General features: G+C 42.7%; 1 protein-coding gene across 1 annotated transcript in view; it reads left to right on the top strand.

The window, feature by feature from the left end:
* Window positions 1-27,500, top strand: part of LOC144193050 (Fanconi anemia group A protein-like) — a gene marked incomplete at its 5' end in the record, with an annotated part of 89,318 nt that overhangs the window by 3,806 nt on the left and 58,012 nt on the right. The window contains 8 exon segments of the mRNA XM_077711867.1: window positions 4,377-4,459; window positions 4,581-4,601; window positions 4,603-4,639; window positions 9,321-9,370; window positions 12,539-12,609; window positions 12,695-12,793; window positions 26,346-26,479; window positions 26,574-26,644. Coding sequence (XP_077567993.1) covers window positions 4,377-4,459; window positions 4,581-4,601; window positions 4,603-4,639; window positions 9,321-9,370; window positions 12,539-12,609; window positions 12,695-12,793; window positions 26,346-26,479; window positions 26,574-26,644 — 566 coding nt within the window.

Raw genomic sequence — 27,500 nt, 5'->3', positions numbered from 1 at the left:
TGATGGCTGTTGGGAAAAAGCTGTCCTTGAGCCTGTTTGTCCGTGCTTTGTAGGACCTGTAGTGTCTGCCAGATGGAAGCAACTGGAACAGGCCGTGTCCAGGATGGTATGGGTCCCCAACAATGGACCCGGCTCTTCTGAGGTACCGGGGGTTGGCAATTGGATTGGATAACTTTATTCATCCCGTATTCGGGAAATTTCTTTGTTGCAGTAGGAAGAGGGTGAGGATGCTGAAATAGGAAAGGCATTTTACACAAATAGGTAGTTAATAGTAAGTCAATAAATAAATACATGAATAAATATATAAATAAGTAACCGTGTTGCTGAAATATATATATACATACACATACATATACATAGAAGCACATGTGTACTATATGAGAATTCAGTAGGACCTACTGAGTAGGTCCTAACCCACAGCCTTTTTTTGGTTAAAGAGCCTGACAGCTGATGGGAGGAAGGATCTGCGGAAGCACTCCTTCCTGCAGTGAGGGTACCGCATTCTACTGCTAAAAGAGCTTCGAAGGGACTCCACCGACTCGTGCAGGGGGTGGGAGATGCTTTCCATGATGGATCTCATCCTGGTCAGCATCCTCCGCTCTCCCACTTCCTCCACAGAGTCCAAAGGACAGCCCAGAACAGAGCTGGCCCTCCTGATCAGCTTGTTCAGCCTGTTCCTGTCCCTCTCCGTGCTCCCACTTCCCCAATAGACCACTGCATAAAACACAATAGATGCCACCAGAGTGTCATAGAAGGTCCTCAACAGTGACCTGCACACTCCAAAGGACCGTAGGCTCCTCAACAGGTAGAGGCGGCTCTGGCCCCTTCTGTACAGGGCATCTATGTTTGTGGACCAGTCTAGTTTGCTGTTGAGGTGAACACCCAGGTACTTCAAATTCTCCACAATTTGAATGTCATTACTCTGGATGTTCACCTGAGTGGTCTGTTGAGGTGTCCTCCGAAAGTCAACGACCATTTCCTTTGTCTTACTGGTGTTGATGTGCAGGTGGTTTTGCCTACAACAGTCGACAAAGGCTGTGATGACTCCCCTGTACTCCAGGTCGTTCCCGTCAGTCAATCGTCCAACAATGGTGGTGTCATCGGAGAATTTCTGGAGGTGGCAGGTGTCTGTATTATGTTTAAAGTCTGAAGTGTAGAGGGAGAAGAGGAGTGGGGAAAGCACTGTGCCTTGTGGGTCCCCCGTGCTGCAAGTTACCACATCAGACGTACAGTCCTGGAGTCTCACATATTGTGGTTTGTCGGTGAGGAAGTCGATGATCCATGTGGCTAGGTGGTTCCTTACTCCAGCCACCTCCAGTTTCCCTCTCAGAAGGACCGGCTGAATGGTGTTGAATGCACTGGAGAGGTAAAAAAAACATCATTCTCACCGTGCTTCCCGAGTTCTCCAGGTGAGAAAGAGACCTGTGCATCAGGTAGGTGGTAGCATCTTCCACACCAATGCCTGGACGATAGGCGAACTGCAGAGGGTCCAGCTCTGCATTCATCAGGGGGCTCAGGTGGTTGAGGATGATCCTCTCCAGTGTCTTGATCAGGTGAGAGGTTAGTGCTACCGGCCTGAAGTGGTTTGGCTCCCTGGGGTTCGCAGTCTTTGGGACTGGGACCACGCAGGAAGTTTTCCACAAGGTGGGGACCTTCTGCAGACTGAGGCTGAGGTTGAAAATATGCAGAATCACTGTGCCAAGCTGATCTCAGTAGTCTGGAGCTGAGGCCGTCTGGACCGATATCCTTCCTTGCCTCGATCTTCTTTAGTTGTTTTGTCACCTGATCGACAGTGATGCAGAGACCGGTGGAAGAGGGGGAGGAAGAGAAGAACGAGGGGGGAGAGTTGCTTCTGGTCTGGGGGGTCAGGGGAGTAGGGGCAGGGCTGAATCTGTTAAAGAACTGATTCAGTTCATTGGCCCACTCCCCGTCTCCGGACTCCGGGCCTCTCCCACTGTTGCCTCCATGGCCCGAGATGGTCCTCAAGCTCCTCCAGACCTCTTTGGAGTTGCTTCTCTAGCCTCCTCCTGTAGCTGGTCTTTCCCCTCCTTATCTCTCTCTTCAGATCCTTCTGGACCGTTTTGAGACTCTCCTTCTCCCCAGACCTAAAAGCCCTTTTCCTCTTGTTCAGGAGGGTCCTTAGATCCCTGGTGACCCACGGCTTATTGTTGGAGTAACAACGGACCTTCTTGGAGAGTACGATGTTCTCGACACAGAAGTTAATGTAATCTGTGATGCAGTGGGTCAAGTTGTCGATGTCTTGATCTTCTGGGCAGTGTTAATCACCCTCTGCATAGCTTTTTTGTCTGCTGCCGTGCTTCTGGCATACCACACTGTAGTTTTTGTTTTGTGTTGTTTACGTCTGAGGGTGAGCAGTTTTCATGGAATTTGTTTTGTGATCCATTTGTCACTCAACTACAATAATCCTTTTGGTGACCCTTGCTGACCCATATCACTGATAAAAAAACTACCTAAAACACTTTGGCAAGACACGGTTCAAATGAATTTGTCAAGAACCAGTACAAATATATTTATTTTACTTGCTTTTTAATATTAAACAGCCATCTTTAATCTTAGAGAAAATATCAGATCATATGTTCTTTGAGTTTTAGCTTTTGTGATGTAGTACTGCCTCCCGCTGGACATATTTCTAAATACTAAGTGCCTTGGACAGCGGGGCTTAGAGAACAATACCATGCCATTGAGCACACTTTTACTTCTAGTTTAATTTTAAATAATTTCCCATTATTTTGGGAAATGTATTTTTTCTGGAGTACGATTTTTACTATTCTCTACTATTTCTTCTGTTCTGAATGCCCTTATTATTCCTAAATGAATAATATCTGTAATGGGCCGTATATGGCCCCTGGGCCGAGGTTGAAAAACATGTACACACATGCCCGGGGGCAGGGCGAGCGCGCGCGACGCAATGCCGGTCGGCCGACTAGCCGGTCGGCCGACTAGCCGGTCGGCCGACTAGCCGGTCGGACGACTATCCGTTCGACTAACTATACGTTCGACCAAACGCCCCCTCGGCGAACTGTCCTTCGGCCAAACGTCCAAATCGTCTGGTCGCGATATTTTTGACCAAGCAGATTTGATCACTTTTTCTATTAACCCATAATAAAGTAATAAAATAACCACACTTCATGAATGTTTTTTTGACAAAGTATCTGTTCCAATCACTCTGTCATAGAAAAATCTGAGTTGTAGAAATAACTCAAAATTCAAGAGAGCCATGACATTATGTTCTTCACAAGTGTATGTAAACTTTTGACCACAACTGTAATGGCACCCTTACAGCAGTTAAACCACATAACCTTAAAATGCATACTAATCAAGGACTCCAAATTCATTCAACAATAAGCATTTTATTACAACCAGTTGTTTCCAATAAAAATACTCCACTCTAGTAGAGTTAGAGAATTTAACTTTATATTGTCTTTGTTATTTGTTCATCTCCTTTTAACCTTTTTAATCAATTACAAAAACAATTGACAGTTAATTTCAGTCCTTGTCATTTTCTACCTGCTTTTAGTAATTAAAGTTTTGTTAGAATACCCCGCATCCTTGTCCATTGCCTGCTTCCCCGCATTTGGGTCCTGCTTGTACCTGCACACTCGACGTCGCCAAAGATGTAACATGGGTATGTTTAGTTGGTATTTTTCAAGCCAGTTATTCACGCTCGTAATTGTATCTTTGGGTTCCATGTTTTTTGTCTTTCGTTTGGACATAGAATGGCATCAATAGCATACACTTGGCAAGTGACAGTTGAAGGAGAACAAACAGCCTGTCAGATCATTTATGTAAAGACTGAAGAGCATTGGACCTACCACTGACTCCTGTGGTACCCCAAGACTTATTCCGCAAAAGGGCCCGCTGCTTCTTTTTATCCGTACTTGTAATTTTCTTCAAACAAAAGATCCTGCTTTTACCACACTTGGAGGGAAAAAAACACAAAAAACACTGTGGGAACTCTGTGATGACGAACAGTGTTCCAAAATACATAAGAGAATCTTGAAACATGGATGGTGGTTGATGTGAGAATGACAATGAAAGTCTAGTAAATTGTAGCGAGATTATGAAGTGAGAATCAATGTATCTGCGACAATTTCAAAATAGAATAACGCATAGGGGAAATGTATTGACGTTTGGGAGGAATTTCATAACTTGGATCTTGTTTTCATATCTTGAGGTACTCATTTGCACATAAAAAGCTTTCGTAACCTAAAAATGTTGTACCTAGAGACATTTGTAAGAGGAGGTACAACTGTATTAGACTATCATGTCCAAACATTCATAAACTGATGACCTTGTGTATAATCTGGATGTCTAGTAAATTTTTGCCCCATATTTTCCTTGTATGTGGACCGTAGTTCCAGACTGCACAAGATGTGGAAAGAGCTTCATCTCATTTTGAGATTACGGGGAATATCTCTTCCGTTGTTATGGAGACCAGGTACTCTGCATCAATTTATCAGCAAATTTGTCACTATAATATTAGAAGTTAAGTCTGGTCTTTTAAATTGCCTTACTTTTAACAAATTAAATAACTCCTTAATATATTATCTTATCCTCAGTATTTTTCGACGGGCGTATTTCCTCACAGTTTCTTCCCGCTCTGATGAAACCAAGACTGGTAAGTGTTTTTTCATCAATACTATAGTTTTACCCAGTACTTCTGGCAATTTTCTTGTAAAGCTTTTAGTTTTGACACCTAAATTAATGGTCCACTGTGAACAAAACTATATTAGGTAACTGGTAGCAGCAAAGAGCCTGCCTCACCTCCTGATACACATGTCCCCTCCATCCACCATCTTCAGTTTATCTCCGATTGGAAAGTAATGCCTGGACTTTCTCCTCCACAGAAATTTGGTGTCCTAGGGAATCAAGAGTCCAGATGGGACATACAGTGGGAGAAATAAGTATTTAGTCAACTACTAATTGTGCAAGTTATCGTACTTGAAAATATCAGAGGCCTGTAATTGTCAGCATGGGTAAACCTCAACCATGAGAGACAGAATGTGGAGAAAAAAAAATAGAAAATCACACAATCATTTTTAAATAATTTATTTGCAAATCATGGTGGTAAATAAGTTATGTACCCTTTGTTGGCAATATCGGAGGCCAAACATTTTCTTTAACTCTTCACAAGCTTTTCACACACTTGCTATTTCGGCCCATTCCTCCATGCAAATCTCCTCTAGAGCAGTGATGTTTTGGGGCTATCATTGGGTAGCACATACTTTCAACTCCCTCCACAGATTTTCTATGAGGTTGAGGTCTGAAGACTGGCAAGGCCACTCCAGGACCGTGGAATGCTTCTTACGAAGCCACTCCTTTGTTGCCCTGGCTGTTTGGGATCATTGTCATGCTTAAAGAACCAGCCACACCTCTTCTTCAATGTCCATGCTGATGGAAAAAGATTTTCACTCAAAATCTCGATACGTGACCTCATTCAATCTTTTCTTTACACAAATCCTGGTCCCTTTACAAAAAACAGCCCCAAATGGAGCCCCAGATTGAGGGAGATTATCAGTGGTCTTGTTTGTCTTCCATTTTCTAATTATTGCTCCCACAGTTGATTTCTTTACACCTAGCATTTTACTTATTGCAGATTCAGTCTTCCCAATCTGGTGCAGGTCTACAATTTTGTCTCTGGTGTCCTAAGACAGCTCTTTGGTGTGGGCCATAGTGGAGTTTGGAGTGTGAGAGACTGAGGTTGTGGATAGGTGTCTTTTATACCAATAATGAGTTAAAACACATGCTATTAATACATCCACACACGCCTCCAGTCAGATGATTATGAAGACCCCGGTGTCCCTTTTGCTAATATATTCATAAGATTTAAACAACATGCATAACAGAAGTCTAAACATTATTCAGAGTCTCATAAAAATTAGTCTCAGTTCTCAAAACTATTGTAGGTCTGTCGAATCTTCCCGAGAGAGTTGATGCGGACCATCTTGAGAAGCCACGTTTCCCAAAACAAATCTACAATTCCCAAGAGCTTGTTGTTGAACCATAGTCTTGAGAAGTGGTCAGTTTCTTTTATACCAATAATGAGTTAAAACATGCCATTAATACAGGTAACAAGTGGAGACCTCGTTAGACCTCATTTGAAGTTGGACCTCTTTCACAGCCAAAAATCTTACTTGTTTTTAGGTGACCAAATACTTATTTTCTACTCTAATTTGCAAATAAATTCTTTAAAAATCAGAAAGTGATTTTCTGTTTTTTTTCCACATTGTCTCATGGTTGAGGTTTAACCATGTTGACAATTACAGGCCTTTTTTTTTCAAGTCGGAGAACTTGCACAATTGGTGGTTGATGAAATACTTATTTGCCACACTGTATATCAGATATAACAACATTACATTTAAGGAACAATCTTTCACTTTAATAAAGAGGAAAAAATGTATTGAATAATAAAATAATGTCTTGATTGTCAGTGAGAAATTAAGATACCTATGAAAATGTTTACCTTAGTGGTCTGTGAATCTGGGAACATAGATTTCACAAATTTAGAGAAATTTTCAACAGCCATAAATGGGATATTGTGCTCTAAAAAACTGGCAGAAGAGCATTTCTGCATTTGTGATTCTGTGGGACGCCGCTGGTTAAGCCGTAGAGAGTAGAAAGTACTTAGTCAATAAGGCTGTTCCTAGATTTCTTGTTCTTCGTTCATTGCTGTTGAAAGCGATCAACCAGGTAATCTCTCGCTCTCAAAATTATAATCATGAGAGAGAGAGTGTGTTTGTAGTTGCATTGACAATGTAAGAGCATTAATATCTAATATCAAAATTATCAATAAGTTGCGTATTATTGGCATGTGTGTACATGTAAAAATGGAGTAGTTTCTGGGCATTCTTCACTACTTTGGTGGTGTTTGTTGGCCAGGAGAGTTTATCTGTGACGTAGACTCCCAGGAATTTAAAGGACTGGACCCTGATTGAAGAGGATAGTCCAAGGTGGGAGAGTTTGTCAGTCAGAATGTCCAGTTTTATAGTGTTGAAAGCTGAGCTATAGTCAATGAAAAGCATCCTCACGTAATTTCCATGGTGTTCCAGGTGTCTCAGTGTTGTGTGTAGAGCACTGGTGATAGCATCCTCAGTGGACCTGTTTTCTCTATAAGAAACTTGTGAGGGTCAACTGAGGGAGGGATTGTATTCCTGATGTGGCGTGTCACCAATTTTTCAAAGCACTTCATGATCACAGGCGTGAGTGCAACAGGCCTATAATCATTCATGCTGTTAATGGTTGGCTTTTGGGGGACATGAATAATGGTGGCAGATTTCAAGCAGGATGGAATGATGGATTGTTGCAAGGAACAATTGAAAATGTTTGTGAAGACTCCAGCCAGCTGTTCAGCACCTTGCCAGGTATTCCATCTGGTCCAGCAGCCTTCCTGGTGTTCACAGACTGCATTACCATTACTACTTTCTGTTCCCGGATCTTCAGTGTATTGCTGCTGGGTGGTAGTGGCAGTGTTGAGACTGGGTCTGATTTATCAGTCTCAAAGCGGGCAAAGAAATGATTCAGTTCCTCCGCTAGTGATGCATCTGCATTAATAGACATATTCTTGTTATTGTAGTTGGTAATATGTCGTATCCCCTGCCACATCTTCTTTGGGTTATTTTCTGTGAAGTGCTCCTCAATTCTTAGCCTTTTTAATGCCTCCTTTCAGCTCTGCTCTGTCAGCTCCATATTTTATCTTGTCAGAAGGAGGTGTTACGGCATTTGATGAGTGCCCTGGTCTCATTAGTCATCCTGGGTTTTAGTAAAAACCTGTATTCGTTTATTTATAGTGACGTTGTCAATGCAGTTCTTGATGTAGGAAAGTACAGTGTCTGTGTAGTCCTGGAGGTAGTCGCCTTCGAAAAGTTCCCAGTTGGTGCGGGAAAAACAGTCCTGCAGCTGAGAATAAGCGTCCTCGGGCCAAGTTTTTTAATCTTTATTTGTGGCATTGTTAGCCTCCGGAGTGGAGTGTATGCGGGGGTGAAAGATATGCAGAGGTGATCTGATCCAGCTAGGTGAGGATGAGAAGTGGCTTCACAAGCACGTTTGATGTTAGTATAGACATGGTCAAGAGTTTTGTCTTCTCTAGTATTTCACGTGTTGAATAAACTTAGGTAGAACAGTCTTTAAACACGCTTTGTTGAAATCACCAGCAACAATAAAGACTCCATCAAGGTGGTCAAGCTGTTCTTTGTTTACAACCGTTAGCAGGAGGTTAAGTGCCGTGTTAACGTTCGCATTCAGAGGTATATAGATAGCCATTACTATGACGACCGTTAGCTCTCTCTATAAATAATGGGGCCTACATCATATTGCTAATAGCTCTAAATCCGGGGAACAGTGAGTGTCAATGATCTTACTGTCATATCACCAATCATTGTGTGCAAACATGGAAAGTCATCCTACTTTACTTTTGCCTTTTAATTCTTTTGAACGATCGTTCCGAAAAAGCGTTCGGCTAGCTAGCGATACCGCAGCGTCGGGGATATGAGGGTGTAGCCATGTTTCCGTGATGAGAATAATTTTATAGTTCCTAACAAAGCTTTTTGGTAGCAATTCGAAGTTCCAACCATTTTGTCAGTGATGGATCGGGCGTTGGTCAAAAAAATACTAGGAAGCGGTACTCGGTGTGGTTGTTGTCTGAGCTTAGCAGCAAGGCCCGCCCGACATCCGCGATTTTGCTTCCTCTCTCTTCGCCGTCTTTGACGTACTTTTAGTGGGCTGGCTATCCACGGAGATCCCGGAGGTCTCGAGATGTCCTCGGGATATTGAACGTCTGTTGGTAGTATGTTGTGAAATCGGATATCTTGAATCTCCTGATAGTGATTAAATCCTGGCGACTGTAGGATAACGAATGACACCGAGCATAAAGCCCCTGCGTCAGTGCACGCCGCCATCTTGGAAATCCCTATACATTTACACATTGAAGGCATAAGGAGAAAGTCGTCATCCTCTGATTGATCGACAGTTTATTAAGTTCTTGGCCTTTCCCAGAAATATGGGAAGAGTTCATGTTGCAATCAGTCGCTGTGAAGTCTCTTCTTGGTCGCCCATCTCTTCCACTCATTGATTTCTTGTCACTCAAACGATGATGTCTTTGTAACCTCTGGGAAACCAAACAAAAGGAGCAAAATTAAAACATAAGAACAATAAAAATAAATGTTACCTTTGTGGTCGTAGTTGGCATACGTACATTTTAGAGAAGTAGAGATGAGGATGAACGTTACTGCTTGAAACAGGAGAATATATACAGTTATATCTCTTAACTCAAAATGATGCAGTTTCACCTTTGAAAATTTCAGCTTCCTTTTAAAGCAGATGCTCAAATGAACTTCATAGAAGCCCTGAAAAGGTAAATCCTCCAACTTTATTCGTTTCAACAGATGTGCTTTGTTGAATTGTTACTCATTTTTTGTATGTTACATGATTTCATGTGCTTATCTGTTTTAAGAGAACTCAGCACGTCAAATAACTTAAATTAAATATGCTCAAAATTAAGTGTGACCACTTGGCTTTTTAGTGGCTAACTCAGAACCTACACATAACAAGTACGCAATTAATTTAATTAATCAACCCTGGGACATAAAATTAGAGACCGTGATGTGACGATTAGTGCAAATACTGTACATTCCTAGAATATACCAAATATCATAGTGATCTGCTCAGCAATGACAAAAGAGCATTTTAATTCGGAATTAAATAATTTTAAATCATTAGCCTGGGAATGGAAATAAATCAATAATCAGGGTACCATTCTCAATGCAAATTCATGCGTAGAATATACAGTAGTGTTAAAAATATAGTAATCTCTCGAATATTGTGGACAATGTAGGCCAAACGATAATAAAAAAAAAACGTGAAGTTGGATCACCCCTATTATAACTACCTTTCTACATATTTCCGCACCTTTTTACATTCTAGGGGATCATGGATCAGTTTGCAAATGTCAGAATACTGTGTAAGGTCATGTTGTCTTTTGATGAAAGAGGACATGCCCTTGAGGAGGGTGTTTTAATAAGACAATGAACACACTAGTAAACACATTTTTGATTCCAGTTAATGTCATTGATTACCCAACCCAACTCTACTCAGAGCCCCTCCCAGATGACCGAGCTTCTCACCCTATGTCTAAGGGAGAGTCCAGACATCCTGCGGAGGAAACTCATTTAAATTGCTTGTAACCGGGATCTCGTTCTTTAGGTCACGACCCACAGCTTGTGACCGTAGATGAGGGTGGGAACGTAGATTGACCTGTGAATGGAAAGCCTCACCTTTTGACTCAGCTCCTTCACCACGACGTACCATTGCAGTGTCCGCATCACTGCAGATCACTGATTTGCCTGTCGATCTGCCGCTCCATTCTTACCTTACCTGTGAACAAGATCCCCAGATACTTAAACTCCTGATGCCTGACTCTTAAGGCGGCCTGCCACCTTTTTCAAACTGAGGACCATAGTCACAGATTTGGAGGTGCTGTTTCTCATCTCCACCGCTTCACACTCGGCTACGAATCGTTCCAGCAAGAGTTGGAGAACATGGCCTGGTGAAGGCAACAGAACCACATAATCTGCAAAAAATTAGGGATGAGGCCACCAAACCGTATCCCCTCAACGCTGCGGATGCGCCTATATATTCTGTCCAAAAAGTTATAAACAGATTCGGTGACATAAGGCGGCCCTGGCGGAGTCCAACCCCCTCTGGGAACGAGTCTTAAATTATTGCCGGAGCAAATTAGCGTATCAGGGGTTCTGGAACCCCATACTCCCGGAGTACCTCCCACAAGATTCTTCAGGGGACACAGTCGAATCCTGGCCGGATGTTTGGTTGTCCGGCGACCAAACGTCCAGCGACCAAACGTCCAGCGACCAAACGTCCAGCGACCAAACGTCCAGCGACCAAACGTCCAGCGACCAAACGCCCGGGAGACCAAACGCCCGGGCGACCAAACGTCCGAGTACCGAGTTGAATGCCTTTTCCAAGTCCACAAATAACTTGGAGTGTGATTCCCTTACAATTGTAATACAACCTGCGGTCCCCCTTTTTAAAAAGGGCCCCACAACAACCAGAACCTTTAAAAACTCTGGGCGCATCTCATCCACCCATGGGGCCTTGCCACCGAGAAGCTTTTTGACCACTTCAATGAGTTCCACTCGAGAGATAAGAAAATCCGCCTCAGAGTTCCCCGGCTCTGCTTCCTCATGGGATGGTGAGTCGGTGGAGTTGGTTGAGGAGGTCTTCAACATTCCGATTCGAGGTCAGCAGCGCCCCATCCATACAATCACTTTGTTATTGGTGCAGTTCTTCCCCCTCCTGACACATCGGATGGTTGACCAACATATCCTCGGAGCCACCCGAAGTCGTTCTCCATGACTTCAGCGAATTCCTTCCATTTCCTGTTTTTGCCCCGGAGACGACCAGAGCCGTGTGCATCGGGCCCAACTGGTACCAGTCAGCTGCCTCTGGAGTCCCGTGGGCCAAGACATCCGTTTACCCGAGTGTCCAAGACATGTGGCCGCAGGTCAGATGAGATAACCACAAAGTCGATCATTGAACTGCGGCCTAGGGTGTCGTGATGCCAAGTACACATGGACACACTTATGATTGAAGATGGTGTTCATTATTGTCACTCCACGACACGCGCAGAAATCTAACAATAAAACACCACTCAGGTTCCGATCTGAAGGGAAGTTCTTCCCAAACATTCCACTCCAGGTCTCACTGTTGTTGCCCAGATGACCATTGAAGTGCCGTAGCGAACGAGCGAGCGTTCTCCAGCACCCCTTCCAAGGACTCCAAAAAGGGCGGGTACTCTGACCTGCTATTTGGTGCATACGCACTAACAACAGTCAACTCCCGTACCGTCACCTGAAGAAAGAAGGATGCTACTCTGTCGTCTACCGGGGTAAACCCCAACATACAAGCACCAAGCCGGGGGGAAATAAGCATCCCCACACCTGCTTGGCGCCTCTCACCATGAGCGACTCCAGAGTGAACGCATGTACAACCCCCTTCGAGTGGAGTGGTACCTGCTTTCTGATCTCACTGCAGATAAATACTAAGGACCATCTGGTATCACCTCCTTTATCAGCTTGAGTTTGATTTATTTAATAAAGGGGCAGTACTTTTAATCGACATATACATGTTAATGAACATATGCACATAACTAAATATGTAAGATTATAGCCAAAGGATAATTTGCATCTTAAATCCCTCGTGCAGGTTGAAGACCAAACTATTATGTCATATTTATTGCACACTTCACTGCCGTAGTACAACCGTCATTCATGTCCCAATGTACTGATATACTTCTCTGCTACTCCAGGTTTCCTCATGAAGTATGGCAGTTCTTCTTTAAGTACCCTGTATTAGGCTTTCGCTAGCCTTCTTTGGCAATAGAATTGGAGAAATCCAAAACAGTACGATACTTACTGATAATCAAATGTTTCACTAAGTTCCATGTTTTATGTTATATTTTCAAGTGAAATTCAGTTATAAATTGCATATATATTGATTTCTTTAGAGCAGGTAAGATTCCTGCTGCGCAGTATTCATTATACATGGATTCTTGTCAGAGACTAATACAGCAAGAAGGTGGGTCTCCTTTTCGGTTTACTTTGACACATAAATTAGCCATTAAGTAAAAAAATGACATACAAGATCCACACTATGATTACAGGAAATGCAGTAAATGACGAGAATTATGATGATCCTCTCCCTCTCCTAAAAGTTCAGCTACAGGAGCAAAGACGACTAATTTTTCATGGAAATGATGGAGGTAGGTTCATACATATGGTATCTTACTAGTAGGCCGTCATTATCCTGTGGCGACATTAGTCATTAGATCATAAATCAGTAATAGAGCATAGACGAGATTTAGGTCTTGATTTAAAAAATGAATCAACCAATGAAACAAAGTAGAAAAAAAATTGTCATGTTTTGTGGTTTTAGGGTTTTCCTGTTACCCATTTAGTTTCACCTGCTGTGTCTTTCCTGCTTGCCTTCCCTAGTGTGAACCAGGTGTTTCTAATAATCTTGCCAACCCCTGTTGATGCATTTAAACTGTCTTTGTCAACCCAGTTTGAAGTATTGTTTGCATTGGGCTGGTGGTATGGTAGGTTGGTGGTATGGTTGGCTGGTGTTTTTCCCTGGTAAGTTTAGTTTTGTTGTGTTATTACGTTTTCCTTTTTTATTCTCCTTGTATCTAAGGCTTTTTTTTTGTGAACTACCTTTTGCAATTAAATTCTACATTAATGCTCCCACCCTCCCTACAGAGCGCCATTTTACCTGCATTTGGATCCTTTGTTTGTCTGTTTTTGTTCTTTGTGTACTTCCCTACTATGTCGTTGACTCCTTACTTATTATTTATTGTTATTATTCATTGATTATTTGTTTGTGTTCTTTCTTCTAGTTATTTGTAGAAGTCTTAGTGAAGCTTTAAATCTCTTTATACTTCTATAATGAGAAAATTTTTCAATTTAACTCCATTCACCTCACGCGAAGTTCAGAACACAAACAACAGTAGAATCCCATTTACCTTAAGTTTGAATGAATGCCGTTTCTGCATTGTTGCTTTCATGTTTGTTATCATTAACGCCCCAATACTAATTCTTAATATTTAAGATCTAATTCTCAAATCAAACCCATATTGTTAACATCTCCAAGGAGGGCAGGATAGCTAAATCACTGGCTGATTTCCTCCCGCAACCGACCCGTCAGTAGCTCACTGTTTCCACAATTAAAATATACAATAAGCAAATTAGAGAAATATAACCTTTCAATGGGCATGTTCCAATGATACATTTTAGTGTTTGATAAAATGACCCACAAATTGTTGCCAATATATTGTAAATTTTCTGACCACTTTCTCTCTAACCAACTAATCCCACATGTTTGTATTGTGAACAAACCACCCATTTAAAAACGATATTAATAACCTTTTATCTTCCTAAAGCTATTTGTTTTATCATTAAATATGATATAGATGAAAAACCCAATGTAGGTTTTGCTCATTCCTTCTAAGAACCCTTTGAAATCAACAAATTGGTCAAAAATGGCTATCTGGCTCTCCAAACAGATTTTCTATCGCTTGGAAAGACTTTTTTTTATAGAATCAGAAAAATGCAAATCTGACTGCATAACCCTGCATTTCTTGCAGACTGCGTTTTGCTCTTATTCTGAAATGTTCACTCTCCAAACAGATTTTCTATCGCTTGGAAAGACTTTTTTTTATAGAATCCGAAAAATGCAAATCTGACTGCATAACCCTGCATTTCTTGCAGACTGCGTTTTGCTCTTATTCTGAAATGTTCAACGGAAACGCGCTGTGATCTTTATACTCGCTTTAAAAACCACGATTCTCCTTACACACAGCCTATCTGTTATAAATTCCTTGTTTTGCTCTTTTTACAAATGCCTCTCCAGCGAGGTACCATGTTTGTAATGTTTTTTTTTTTTAGCCATGAGTATTGAATTTTAGAGAAGACCATTAGTCCATAATAAACTAAATTCCCACCCGCTTTCCATCATTACCACTGATAGGTTCATAAATAATTACCCTTCCGATGGAATTATCAATCACTGCAGGCAGACATCTTATTTAATTATTGACATTTAATTAAATAGATTGCATCAATGATAACATTACCTTATAAGGGGACATAGATCAGAGCGTCAACACTTCATCTTGACGCTCCAAAGTATCTCCTCGAATTGTAATTCCCATACGGCTTTAAATCCATAAATCAAAACAATTACAAGGTTATTGATTAATTCAACATGCGTAAGCAAAAACAACATCTGTGACTATAATAACAATCAAGGTATTTTACCAATAACAAAACAGGAAACTAAAAACCAACTTCATTTGGATTAAAACAATCACGCCTTCATTTGACATGACAATTATATAACAATTACACAAAGAAGCCCGAAGTGCGTCACGAGGTATGAACACTATGCGAGTGTTGCTGGAAGTGGCAGATATCCATATCTGTTGGTAGTCGGAGACCTTGCCATCTCCTTGCTGGAAACCCAGATCAACAATCTTTGGAGCCCAAGACTGGGTGAGATGTCAGATAAAGCAGTCCTTGTGAGAGGACTAGATGACTGTTTATGACCCCGATCACTTTTCGAACAATAGGAAGAATGATTTAACAGTAGTTATAAGTCGGCTTAGCAAGGAGCGCAAACGGGATAAGACAACACCCACACAATGTCAAGGTAGTAGCAAGAATGGCTACGGAAAACAACAGATATAGCCAAATCCTTATATTTTCCAAAGGTCTTATCCCACCAGTCTGTCGAAGCGGGTAATTCTACTCCAGAATGCTTTTGCATATTGCGGTTTTAGGGTCTGCAGGCCTCTAATGGCCCTCATGAAAGACCCACTGGGTGACGTTTTGTTCGGTATCAAGTTGCAACATTGTTCTCCAAACATTTTGCACACACGCCCCCTTGCTCCGCAAGGAGTATATCCACCACTATGTGATCCTGGAACGCCATCAGACTGGTAGCTGCCCGTCACTCCTTTATGGTCACGAATCCCTCTCCAGTATAATTTCCAAGTTTTTGGACATTGTAATGCAGGTAAATTATCCCATCCACATTTTTGTTTGGGGACTCCCATCCTGCTGCGATCTGAATAGCCAGCTTATTATACTCATCTGGGACGCCCCGGGGATGCCGATCGCATCAATGCATGTTGGATCTCCTTCCCTCCATGCCGCTCGACGATGTCGGGAGGGACCCTTCACCACACCAGATTTCTGAGCAGCCAATTGTATGTCCTCCACTGTAGATGGAAAAACACACCGGTAAGAGCAGTGAGATCAAAGCACCTTGTCGTGCCGCGTTTCGGCAGGAGTCGTATCATTTCTCTCCACCATACCACCCCCAAAGGTCAGAACGTGGTCTCGGGTGCAGTTTTTTTAGAACGCCGACACACCACGTCTCATTATCGCCCCCAGCTTCAGACCATGCCCTCTAAGGTTTAAGCAGGTAAAATTATGAAAGTGGAAAAATTGACTTCCCATTGAATGCGTAACAGGATAGACACTGTTTCAATATTTTTGCTGTACAAGTAGGACACATTTTTTCATTTGTAAAAACACTTTCCCCAAAGAATGGTGATTGAGGGAGTTGTTATATCCGATCCTATTTTCCCTTGTCTGGTAGTTTGCTTTGATCCTTTGTAAGATGGTTTAGTCTCAATTGAAACCCTTTCACCTTTCACATATGGAGACGTCAAACCCAATATAAAAAAGCTCCCTATAGTTTTATGGTATTGCTTGCTGAGCAATAATCTTTCCAATCAATATTGAGGTGTTTCCCGCATCTTATTAAGTCAGAAAGTTTATCTTACCTGTCCCCTCAATGTCTCAACTGAGACCACCCTTTTACAAAGTAGCTCCACATAGTGGTTGCGCCTCTTCTTTATACTCCATCAACAGCGCCCAATTATCCCCCGTTTGGAAAATCCCTGGTTCAGAAATGAATTTCACAAGTTAATATGTCCGTCCAAGCTTTCCAATATTGACCAATTTCTACAACAAGGCCTTCCCAATCTCCATTTTGGGCTGTTATGTACCACCATAGGTTGATCCCTTGTATGGCAACAGGGATGTTGCTGAGTCCAAATATATTTTTCAATCTCGAATGCATGTCTGGAAATTTGATTTAGTAGGTAATGTTAATCAAATGTAAATGTTGCTCGCTTTACCCTCCCGTAAGAAGGTGTATCCTCAATTGAAACGTCTCCGCCTTTCTCTCCAACTGGAGAAAACAATCCTACCGTGGAGAGGGATAGAATCACAATCATCATTAATCTCATTGCCCCAAAAGCAATAGTTGTTTTCAACATGACTTTTTGTCTTTTTTTAGGGAGTTTTCCTCTTGAAACATTTCAATTTAGACAACCTTCCTACTGTGGGAAAGGTGCATCCATGTTCCCCTCACAGCTACTTTGATAGCTGTTGGCGTGGTTAGCAACACTTGACATGGACCCTCCCACTTTGCGTTGCTCCAATGTTTCTTTTTTATGCTGCGTATCAGCACCCCGTCTCCAGGAATCACCGTCACTTCGTCCGTTTCCTGTTGAGAAGCAAAATCTCCCTCTAATAGCTTAAATTTGGTGCATTTTTCTTAAGATTTCCTCACGTATTCTGCAAGATTTGCCTCATCATCCAATTCCCATTGTGTAGTGAATAATGGCAATTTGTAAGGTCTACCAAACAGGACTTCATATGGGGTTAATCCATTTGAAGTTGTGACGTTAATATATAATTTTACTAAATCAATACACTATGTCCATGGCCTTTTTGTTTCTTCCATGCAGTTTTCTACTTTGTATTTCCATCTATTGGTTCGACAAGGCCCGCCATTTGTGGATGCTAGGCGCACTAATTTCGCAACGAAATATGAAACCTAGTGCCAATTTCTTCAATCATTCTATTAACAAAATGGGTGCCATTATCACTATAGATAGTTTCTGGAATTCCATATCGTGGAATGATATCTTACTTAATTCAATAAAATTCATATGTATCTTTTAAAATGGATATGTAGCTTTTTAGAATTGCCCGCATTTTGGCCGTACAGCCCCATTGAGGTTATGCCTAGCATAAGTCAAACATGCTCTGCATATAGATTAAAACCATAAGCTTTGTAGTGCCGTTGTAGCAAGCCTACCACCCCTCTTTGTCGAGACATAGGACTTCCCTTGACTCAAGCTAGGCAAGCTGGGGTCCCAATTTGTTTTGTTTTTTACCAATCTGTTACGCCGTCCCCAAGGCCTATTGGCGAGTTCTGAAATCAATTCCAAATTCGCAAATTCTTTTCCACCTTGATATTTTATTGATAGATTATATCTCGGTGGCCTGCCAATCAAAAAACACAAAAAGACAAAACATTATTCACGCTCACACTCATTATCAGAGGAATTTAGTGTTCAACCAGTCTAGCATCCATAATTTCATTTTGTAGGAGTAAACTGGAGTACCTGGAGAAAACCCACAAATTCTCGAGGCCGCCAGGAACACCCCACATTCCGGACGGTCTGGATCCACCCCACATTCATTAGTAGATCTTTGAACCGTAAGGTTGATGCGCTAATCACCAGTCCTTTAATTTGTTTTAGATATGGGGTCCCCAATCCCCAAATATTCCAGAATTCATGTGCCAACACATCCTGTCAAAACCCAAAGCGACAAACAATCTGTTTCTTAGCCAGATTTTGGAATTCGGAGAATTGCTCTTTTCCCCCCTTATCTAAGCTTGTTATTGCCAATCGTTATCACTGTAGCATTCAGGCGTATTTACCCCATAATTGCAATGCTATGAATTTTAAGCTAAAGTTCTCTTAATTTGCATGCCCTTAAAGCAATAGAAAGCAATGTCATTTGGTTGTATCAATTCATCAATGCTTATCCAATCCGTAATATCCTTAATGTCATCAATATGACCTGTGCCAAAGCATATTTCCTCCCGCCAGGACAACAGACAATGTTCTTGAAGTGCACTTTTGAAAAACATTACATGTTACCCCAGTCTTAGGGAAATCATGCCCATCCTAAATCAATTATTTTCTCCACTGCGGCCAGGTACAATTGACCTAATCATTTGGATGAATGCCATGAATATTCTCATGCCACCATTGCCTTGTTAATTTCCCGTCTGATGTCATTTACTGCCAAATAACTCTCATTACCTAAGATATACTTTGCAAATCACCTCAAACGATGTTTACTTGAGATAAGAGCCATTTCCCATAGCACCCTGTTACCACAATAAAAATCTACAACCATTAAATTAGAGAAATCAACCTTTTCCTAGGCATATCCTAATTACAATTTTCAATGTTTAATAAAAGACCCTCAAGTTGTCACCAATATACCATAATATTGTAAATTTTTCCATTCTTGTCTTTTCTTTAACCAGACAACCTCCTAGATGAAAGTATTTTGAACAATCCAACTATTCAAAAATAGTATTTATATTCTTTTATCCTCCATAAGCTAGTTTTCTTTAATCAAAAGCCCTTTGAGATCCACTATCGCTCTAAAACGGCTATTTTGCTCTATTCCCAAATCCAAAGTTTTTACTAAACGGATTTTCTATCACCTTAATATACATTTCTGTTTAAAACCCAAAAAATGAATGCGAAAGCATTTGCATAACCCTGCATTCCTTGCAGACGGTGTATTGCTCTTATTATGAAATGTCCAAACGGAAAGAGCCCTACGCCGCTAACTATGACCTCCTGGCAGGAGTGGCTTGATTGCCCCTCCTGGCATGATGTCATGATTGTTATCAGCCGTGGCTAATTAGGTGATTAGGTTTTTTTTAGCTATTTAAGCATTATGGTTTTTGTTGAAGCTTTGTCGGATCGTCTGGTTTCATTCCCTGTGTTTCCACGTTTGTCATGCCGTTCACTTGACGCCACGACACGCTGCATGTTTCTTTTCTGTAGTAGTAAGTGATCTAGCCAAGTTGTTTATGTTATGTTTTTCCCGTTTATTAAACCAAGCAACAACAGCAACATATCTGCCTCCCCTTTTCCATTTGCTCCGGCGACTCCGCACCTGGGTTCACCTTCCCCCCCGATCGCGTCGCACTACGCGACGGGATCGTAACAGCACGATCCGACCATCATGGACCCAGCGGAGCGCCACCCACGCTCGCGCCGACGCGCTCGGCGACGCCAACCATCCACCTCGAAGACACCGGACTGCTTGGAGTGTATAAGAAACCCCTCAGAATCGTTTAGGAGTTTTGTAATGAACACACCGTGGTGCGGGGATCTCAGGCACATCATTGCTGGAGATGAGTCTCAGCTGGTAGGAGAGTTAGATCCGCAGCTTACTCCTACGCCCCACCACTGCTATGCACGTCGCCCTGGGAAGCCCAAACAGTTTAATCATGATGTCCAGGTGCGTACAACCACCAGAGAGCGCCCAAGTTATCTTATGCCTATGACCAGCGGAATTGGTTCACCATGGAGGGAGCCTGAAGATTCTGGTGAGGAGGACGTCGTTAAGGAAATTGCTTTTTTCGCTGGCGTTTCGGAATCCGATAGTGAATTCTTCGACCAATTCGGACCCCGAGACCTTCCACTGGAGGAGGATTACCCCTATTTTTCCCCCGACAATTCCTACTCCAAATACCCCAACCAGCAATTACAGATTTGGCTGACCACCTATTATGGGCCACCACGTGATGGCGGGGGTGCTGTGCAATCCTCCCAAAGGAGGCGCCGAGCGCCACGCCGTAGAGCGAAGCGAAAGGAGTGCCTGGACACACTAACCACTGTTAACGCTGTTCCAGTCGTCCCAGGATACTCGGCTGACCTCACTGTTCCAGTATCTCCTAGAAACTATGCCGACCTCACCGTTCCAAGTGGCCGAAGTTACTCGGCCGACCACGCCTTTCCAAGTGCCCGAAGTTACTCGGCCGATCACGCCATTTCAAGTGCCCGAAGTGACTCGGCCGACCACGCCTTTCCAAGTACCCGAAGTTACTCGGCCGATCACGCTGTACCAGCATCTCCTAGAAACTATGTTGACCTCACCGTTCCAAGTGGCCGAGGTTACTCGACCACGCCTGTCCAAGTGGCCAAAGTTACTCGGCCGACCACGCCGTTTCAAGTGCCCCAAGCTCCTGTGCCAAGGCCACGCAAAGTACTCCCGTTGCCACTGGGGTCGCCAGTCGCACCCGTACCGAAGCCACAGACCAGGTTTCTGGTGACGGACGGCCATTCTAGCACCGCTCTCCCAAGCACCGCTCTCCCAAGCACCGCTCTCCCAAGCACCGCTCTCCCAAGCACCGCTCTCCCAAGCACCGCTCTCCCAAGCACCGCTCTCCCAAGCACCGCTCTCCCAAGCACCGCTCTCCCAAGCACCGCTCTCCCAAGCACCGCTCTCCCAAGCACCGCTCTCCCAAGCACCGCTCTTCAAGCACCGCTCTCCCAAGCACCGCTCTCCCAAGCACCGCTCTCCCAAGCACCGCTCTCCCAAGCACCGCTCTCCCAAGCACCGCTCTCCCAAGCACCGCTCTCCCAAGCAGCGCTCTGTCCAGCGCCTGCCCGTCCAGCGTCTGCCGGCCCAGAAGTGGCGACGATGCTCCGGCGCCCCTGGAAGACGGGGCCGGCGACTTCGAGAGTGGCAATGTGCCAGTGCCGCTGGAAAACGGGGCTGGTGACGTCAAGAGTGGTAATTCGCCGGAGTCCCTGGAAGAAGGGGCTGGCGACGTCGAGAGTGGTAATTCGCCGGTGCCCCTGGAGGAAGAGGCCGGCGACGTCGAGAGTGAAAATGCGCCAGTGCCCCTGGAGGACGGGGCCGGCGACGTCGAGAGAAGCAATGCTCCAGTCTCCCGGGAGGAGGGAGTTGGCTACCCCCCGAGCAAACAGGGTAATGTGTCTGACCGTACTAAACTTCTGGTGTCTCCTAAAGGCAGGCGGTTTGGCCAAGACTTAAAGGACCAGCTGGGTCGCCTGCCGGACCGACCACTGCCTCGTCTCGTTTCTGGCTGGCACGGACGCCCGCCAGACCAGCCCTTGCCTCGTCTCGTTCCTGACCGGCGCGGACGCCCGTCGAGTCAACCACAGCCTCGTCTCGTATCTGGCCGGCGCGGACGCCCGCCGGACCGACCACTGCCTCGTCACGTTCTTGACCGGCGCGTACGCCCGCCGGGTCAACCACAGCCTCGTCTCAATTCTGGCCGGCGCGGACGCCTGCCGGACCGACCACTGCCTCGTCTCGTTTCTGGCAGGCACGGATGGTTTTTGTTGAAGCTTTGTCGGATCGTCTGGTTTCATTCCCTGTGTTTCCACGTTTGTCATGCCGTTCACTTGACGCCACGCTGCATGTTTCTTTTCTGTAGTCGTAAGTGATCTAGCCAAGTTGTTTATGTTATGTTTTTCCCGTTTATTAAACCATGCAACAAGAGCAACATATATGCCTCCCCTTTTCCATTTGCTTCGGCGACTCCGCACATGGGTTCACCTTCCCCCCCGATCGCGTCGCACTACGCGACGGGATCGTAACACCTCCACTCTTGCTGCGAAAGCAGTATTCTTATCATCTGTTTACAAACCAGTGAGTCACCACTTGAAACGTCACCTCTTTTTCCCTGTGTCTAAATATAACGTTTATTACAGAAGACAACCATTAAACAGTCAAATTAACCCTTCTTCCGATATCCAACTATATCACAATATTTTGCGAAGACCCCATATTCAGAATATAACATTAACATTATACAATAACATTATAGCAAAAACCTATGTTCTGCCCTCAAGTTTGCTTCAGCACCCCCAAGGCCAATTATTATTATCGCAATGCCTTCACGGAAGGGATCCACAAAATTTTAGTCGTTTACGCGGTCCGCGCGCAACCGAAAGCCTAATACAGTCAAATCGGCTGCCCCGTGCCCCACATGTTTCACTCCCATCTAATCAGCAACCGCTGCACCAGAGTGCTTCTCCCGCCGTCGACACATTATTTGGCAAGTCTAGAGCATAATAAAAAACGTGACATTCCCTGCTAAACATTGAAATGACCATTTTGTATATATTCTTTCGTCTTTTAAACACCATCTTCCCGCTAACGGGTCAAAACTAGGCGAAGCTGCAATAAGCATTACATTCCAGTTAATTGATAGTACATATAGGTTCTATTAACAAAGCACATCCAGCACTTGGAAATAATCATCCTAATTGTTGTTATACAGGCCCCAGCATCACAAAAAAACCCCAATTGAATTGTATTCACAAAAACGTGATCCCTGGATTAACCAAATCAAATGCCAGTGTCACCATTAATTTTTTAGCTCAACATCCTCATATTCAAAATCCACATTTCAAATCATTTTGAGCTGACATTTCTTGCTTTCAGAAAACTTTTAGTCCGGGTAATCATGCAATATATACCCCCATTTTCCACAAATTATCTCTGATTTTTTTGTTGAACTTTCCCACATCTCTTCTCCCGCTATTTTTGTTAAAATTCCTACACCCCCACCACCTATCTCGGTAAATATTTCCCCGTCAGCGGAGGAGGCCCCGCTATTTTTCCTTACCAAACTGCACTTTCCCGCCTATATTTATATATTAAACTCCCTCTCTCGTGCATCAACAGTAGATATTTAGATAATAAACTCTTGTGAATATAATTTTGAGAGCTGGTTTCAACAGTACTTAGATATTAAACAGTACTTAGATATTAAACATTACTTAGATATTAAACAGTACTTAGATATTAAACAGTACTTAGATATTAAACAGTACTTAGATATTAAACAGTACTTAGATATTAAACAGTACTTAGATATTAAACAGTACTTAGATATTAAACAGTACTTAGATATTAAACAGTACTTAGATATTAAACAGTACTTAGATATTAAACAGTACTTAGATATTAAATAGTACTTAGATATTAAACTCTCTCATGAATCAACAGTAGATATTTAGATATTAAACTCTTGTTGAGAGCTGTTTTCAACGGTACTTACTCTCTGTCACCATTTGACTGGCGACCAAAAGACCGGGGTCAACGGGGTCGTCAGGGAAATTTGCCCAAACAGTCTACATGCTTCTTGTGAACTTGGAGAAGGTGTTCGACCATGTCGCCTGGAGAGTCTTGTGGTGGGTATTCAGGGAGTATGGCATTCCGAAACCCCTTTTAAGCCCGGTCCTTATATCACTGGTGTCAGAATCTGGTCCGCATAGGTAAGTGGGAGCCGTTTTCAGTGGGGGTTCGATTCCGCAAGGGATGTCCTCTGTCACCGATTCTGTTCATAACTTTTATGGACAGAATTTTTACGCGTGGCCTTGAGGGTATCTAGTTTGGTGGCCTCAGTGTTGCATCCCTGCTTTTTGAAGATGATGTGGTTCTGTTGGCTTCATCAGGCCATGATCTCCAACTCTCACTGGAATGATTCGCAACCGAGTGTAAAGCGGTTGGTATGCGAATCTGCATCTCCAAATCTGTCACAATGCTCCTCAGTTGGAAAAAGGTGGCGTGCCCTCACCGGGTCAGGGATCAGGTTCCTCCACAGGGGGAGGGGTTCAAGTATATTGGGGTCAGGTTCATCAGCGACAGAAGAATGGAGATCTTCAGGTTGATCGGTGCAGCGTCTGCTGTGATGCAGACTGCATTGGTGCATTGTGGTTGAGCCAAAAGATGAGGCTCTCTATCTATCGGTCGAGCTACGTTCTCTCCCTCATCTATGGTCACAAGCTTCGAGTGTTGACCAAAAGAAAGATCCCGGATACAAGTGACTGACTTCGGATAAGCAGAAGAAGATGAGATGAGATGAAATATTATGATGTATTACCTTCTGGGAGATAATTTCCCATGAAGCACAGATGATTTTTCACAGCGGTTGTGGAACACTGAAAGAAAATCTAAAAAAGAATCATAATAAAATTTAGATAAATATTTAATTTATCAAAAATAATATGATCGATCTTTTTACCAAATCAGACACACCTACTTTTTAACCTGGACTACATTTTTTTATATATGAATACAATGTCGTCTTGGTGTTATTTACTCTCATAGATTTCATCCCTTGGAGACCAGTGCAAACGTCATCAGAACCTTCTCTTTCAGTCGTTTTCTTAAGGTGCACAAAGTGTTTTGGAAAAGGACACTTTCCACAAATGTATTCAATGTATTGCCTTCTGTGCCTCAAATGTAGAGTTGTGGTCAAAAGTTTACATACACTTGTGAAGAACATATTGTCATGCTCTCTTGATTTTTTCAGTTATTCCTCCAAAGCTGATTTTTCTCTGATAGAGTGATTGGAACAGATACTTCTTTGTTTCTTCAGCATTGTCCACAATTTCTCAATGGGGTTTAAGTCAGGACTTTGGGAAGGCCATATAAAACCTTAATTCTAGCCCAATTTAGCCATTCCATTCCCACTTATGATGTGTGTTTGGGGTCATTGTCCTGTTGGAACACCCAATTGCGCCCAAGACCCAATCTTCGGGCTGATGACTTTGGAGAACTTGAAGGTAATCCTCCTTCTTCATTATCCCATTTACTTTCTGTAAAGCACCAGTTCCATTGGCACCAAAACAGCCCCGCAGCATAATACTACCACCACCATGCTTGACGGTAGGCATTGTGTACTTGGGGTTAAAAGCCTCACCTTTTCTCCTCCAAACATATTGCTGGACATTGTGGCCAAACAGCTCGATTTTTGTTTCGTTTGACCACAGAACTTTCCTCCAGAAGGTCTTATCTTTGTCCATGTGGTCAGCAGCAAACTTCAGTCGAGCCTTAAAGTGTCTCTTTTGGAAAGGGATTCCTTCTTTCATGGCAGCCTCTCAGTCCATGGAGATGCAAAACACGCTTGACTGTGGACACTGACACCTGTGTTTCAGCAGCTTCTAAATCTTTTTGTTGATTCTCGGTTGAATCTTCACCCTCCTGACCAATTTTCTCTCAGCAGCAGGTGATAGCTTGCATTTTCTTCCTAATAGTGGCAGTGACAAAACAGTGCCATGCACTTTATACTTACACCCAATTGTTTGCACTGTTGCTCCTTGGACCTGCAGCTCCTTTGAAATGGCTCCAAGTGACTTTCCTGACTTGTTCAAGTCAAGGATTCGCTTTTTCAGATTCAGCATTTGCATCCAATGAGCCCTATTTAAGCTGTAGTCACTCATAATCACTCACAAGAAGTTAAGAGGCCTTGCTATAAAGCTCATTTCACTGACGCAACTTTCTAAGTCACCGAAATTACTAATTTGTGTTGCTCTATGTATATTTTTGACCCAGCAGATTTAATCACTTTTTCTGTTAACCCATAATAAAATCATAAAAGAACCAAACTTCATGAATGTTTTATGACAAAGTATCTGTTCCAATTACTCTTTCAGAGAAAAATCAGAGTTGTAGAAATAAATGGAAAATTAAGAGAGCCATGACATCATGTTCTTCCCAAGTGTATGTAAACTTTTGACCAAAACTGTATAACTGAATAACACAAGAAAAGTAAGATTTGTCATCGTTTTGTGGCCTACTAGTTTGTGAACTCTATATTAAAGCAGGCAAAGCAATGCATTGAACCCGTTATGCATTGGCTCACATGATGACTAAGTGGCAAATAAAGTTTAATACATCTGTAGTTATTTGTATTGTTAGACATTTTGTGATTTTTTTTTTTGTGTTAAACTAGTTTTCTCCATCGGTCCATTGTCCAGTTCTCAAAATACTTTATTACTAAGATTCTGTCTTTCACATGGTCATTCATATATAGTTGTTCTTGTACCCTTTTTATGTTTACGTTTCTTTTTCATGTTTGCTATAATATTCCATTAGATTTGTTGGTTCGACTGTCAAGGATTTCCCAGACTCTGAGCTCCATCTTTCCTTGTCTTCCTGATGACCTTTTGGAAAAGAAAGTCATCAAACTGAACACAGTTACAATTTTAATGCCAAAGCTGCATTTGCAAGTATGGACAAAAATCTATTAGTTCCTCATTCATTTTGCTCCTGTGTGGTTTTGTTATTAATGTTTCTTACAAGTATCATCCCTTTCATCCACAGGTTGTCGATGAAATTTTGAAAAACTTTAGCCAGTGCATTTTGGATGCTTCCAAAACTCTTCCACCAAACAGGTGGGCAAATTAAGCATCTTGATTTTTTTTTTGGTCTAATTGTTTAATTAATTCATTCATGAACCGCTTAGCCTTTACGACTATCACAGGGGTGCTGAAGCCTAGGCTAGCTAAATACGGGCAAAAAGTGATGCTATTCCAAAAAGAAAAACTGTCATTAAGGCACTAACACTTTTTAGGAAATTAATTGTATATTTTTCTCCCAGGTAGTTAAGCAGCTGGCAGGGATGACTTTTTGAGTCATTTGAACATACAGTATTGAACACGCATATATGGCTCAGAGTTTGAATTTCTAAGGGTTGGGTTAAAAATGTCCCATCTGTGAATGGAACTGATTTTACATCACACATTCTTCTCATTTTTCACTGAAATTCTTCTTCACCTATCACACCAATTAAATGATAGAATTTTGTCACAAATAAAGGATCAAGACTCACCTTGAAGGTGACACGGTGACGAGATGGTTAAAATATCTATATCACAGTTCTGAGCTCAAAAGTTCAGTTACGGGATCTGGCCTTCCTTGGCCTTCCTGTGTGGAGTTTGCATGTTTGCCCAATGCCAGCCTAAGTTTTCTCCAGGTACTCCTGTTTACAGCTTGAAGTATTCCGACTCGTCAATTGTGTGGACCAGCACAACATCGCATCATAAAATCAGATAAACATTTTTTTCTCTGCTTCACATTACCAGCGTTCAGTGTGAAAAACAGAACAGTGGCATAATTAAAATGCTGCTATATTAGGATTGTTCACTGGCAGTCTTACGTCCATGTAGTACAGCGGTACGTACCCATGTGTGTGTGGCAGCCGCCGACTGTCTGACCTAAGGAAGGAGCAATGGTAATCATAAACCCTAA

This window comes from Stigmatopora nigra, unplaced genomic scaffold, assembly GCF_051989575.1.
Source record: "Stigmatopora nigra isolate UIUO_SnigA unplaced genomic scaffold, RoL_Snig_1.1 HiC_scaffold_51, whole genome shotgun sequence".
Taxonomy (NCBI): domain Eukaryota; kingdom Metazoa; phylum Chordata; class Actinopteri; order Syngnathiformes; family Syngnathidae; genus Stigmatopora; species Stigmatopora nigra.
Note: the sequence above shows the minus strand (reverse complement) of the source record. Positions and strands in the feature narration are given on the sequence as shown.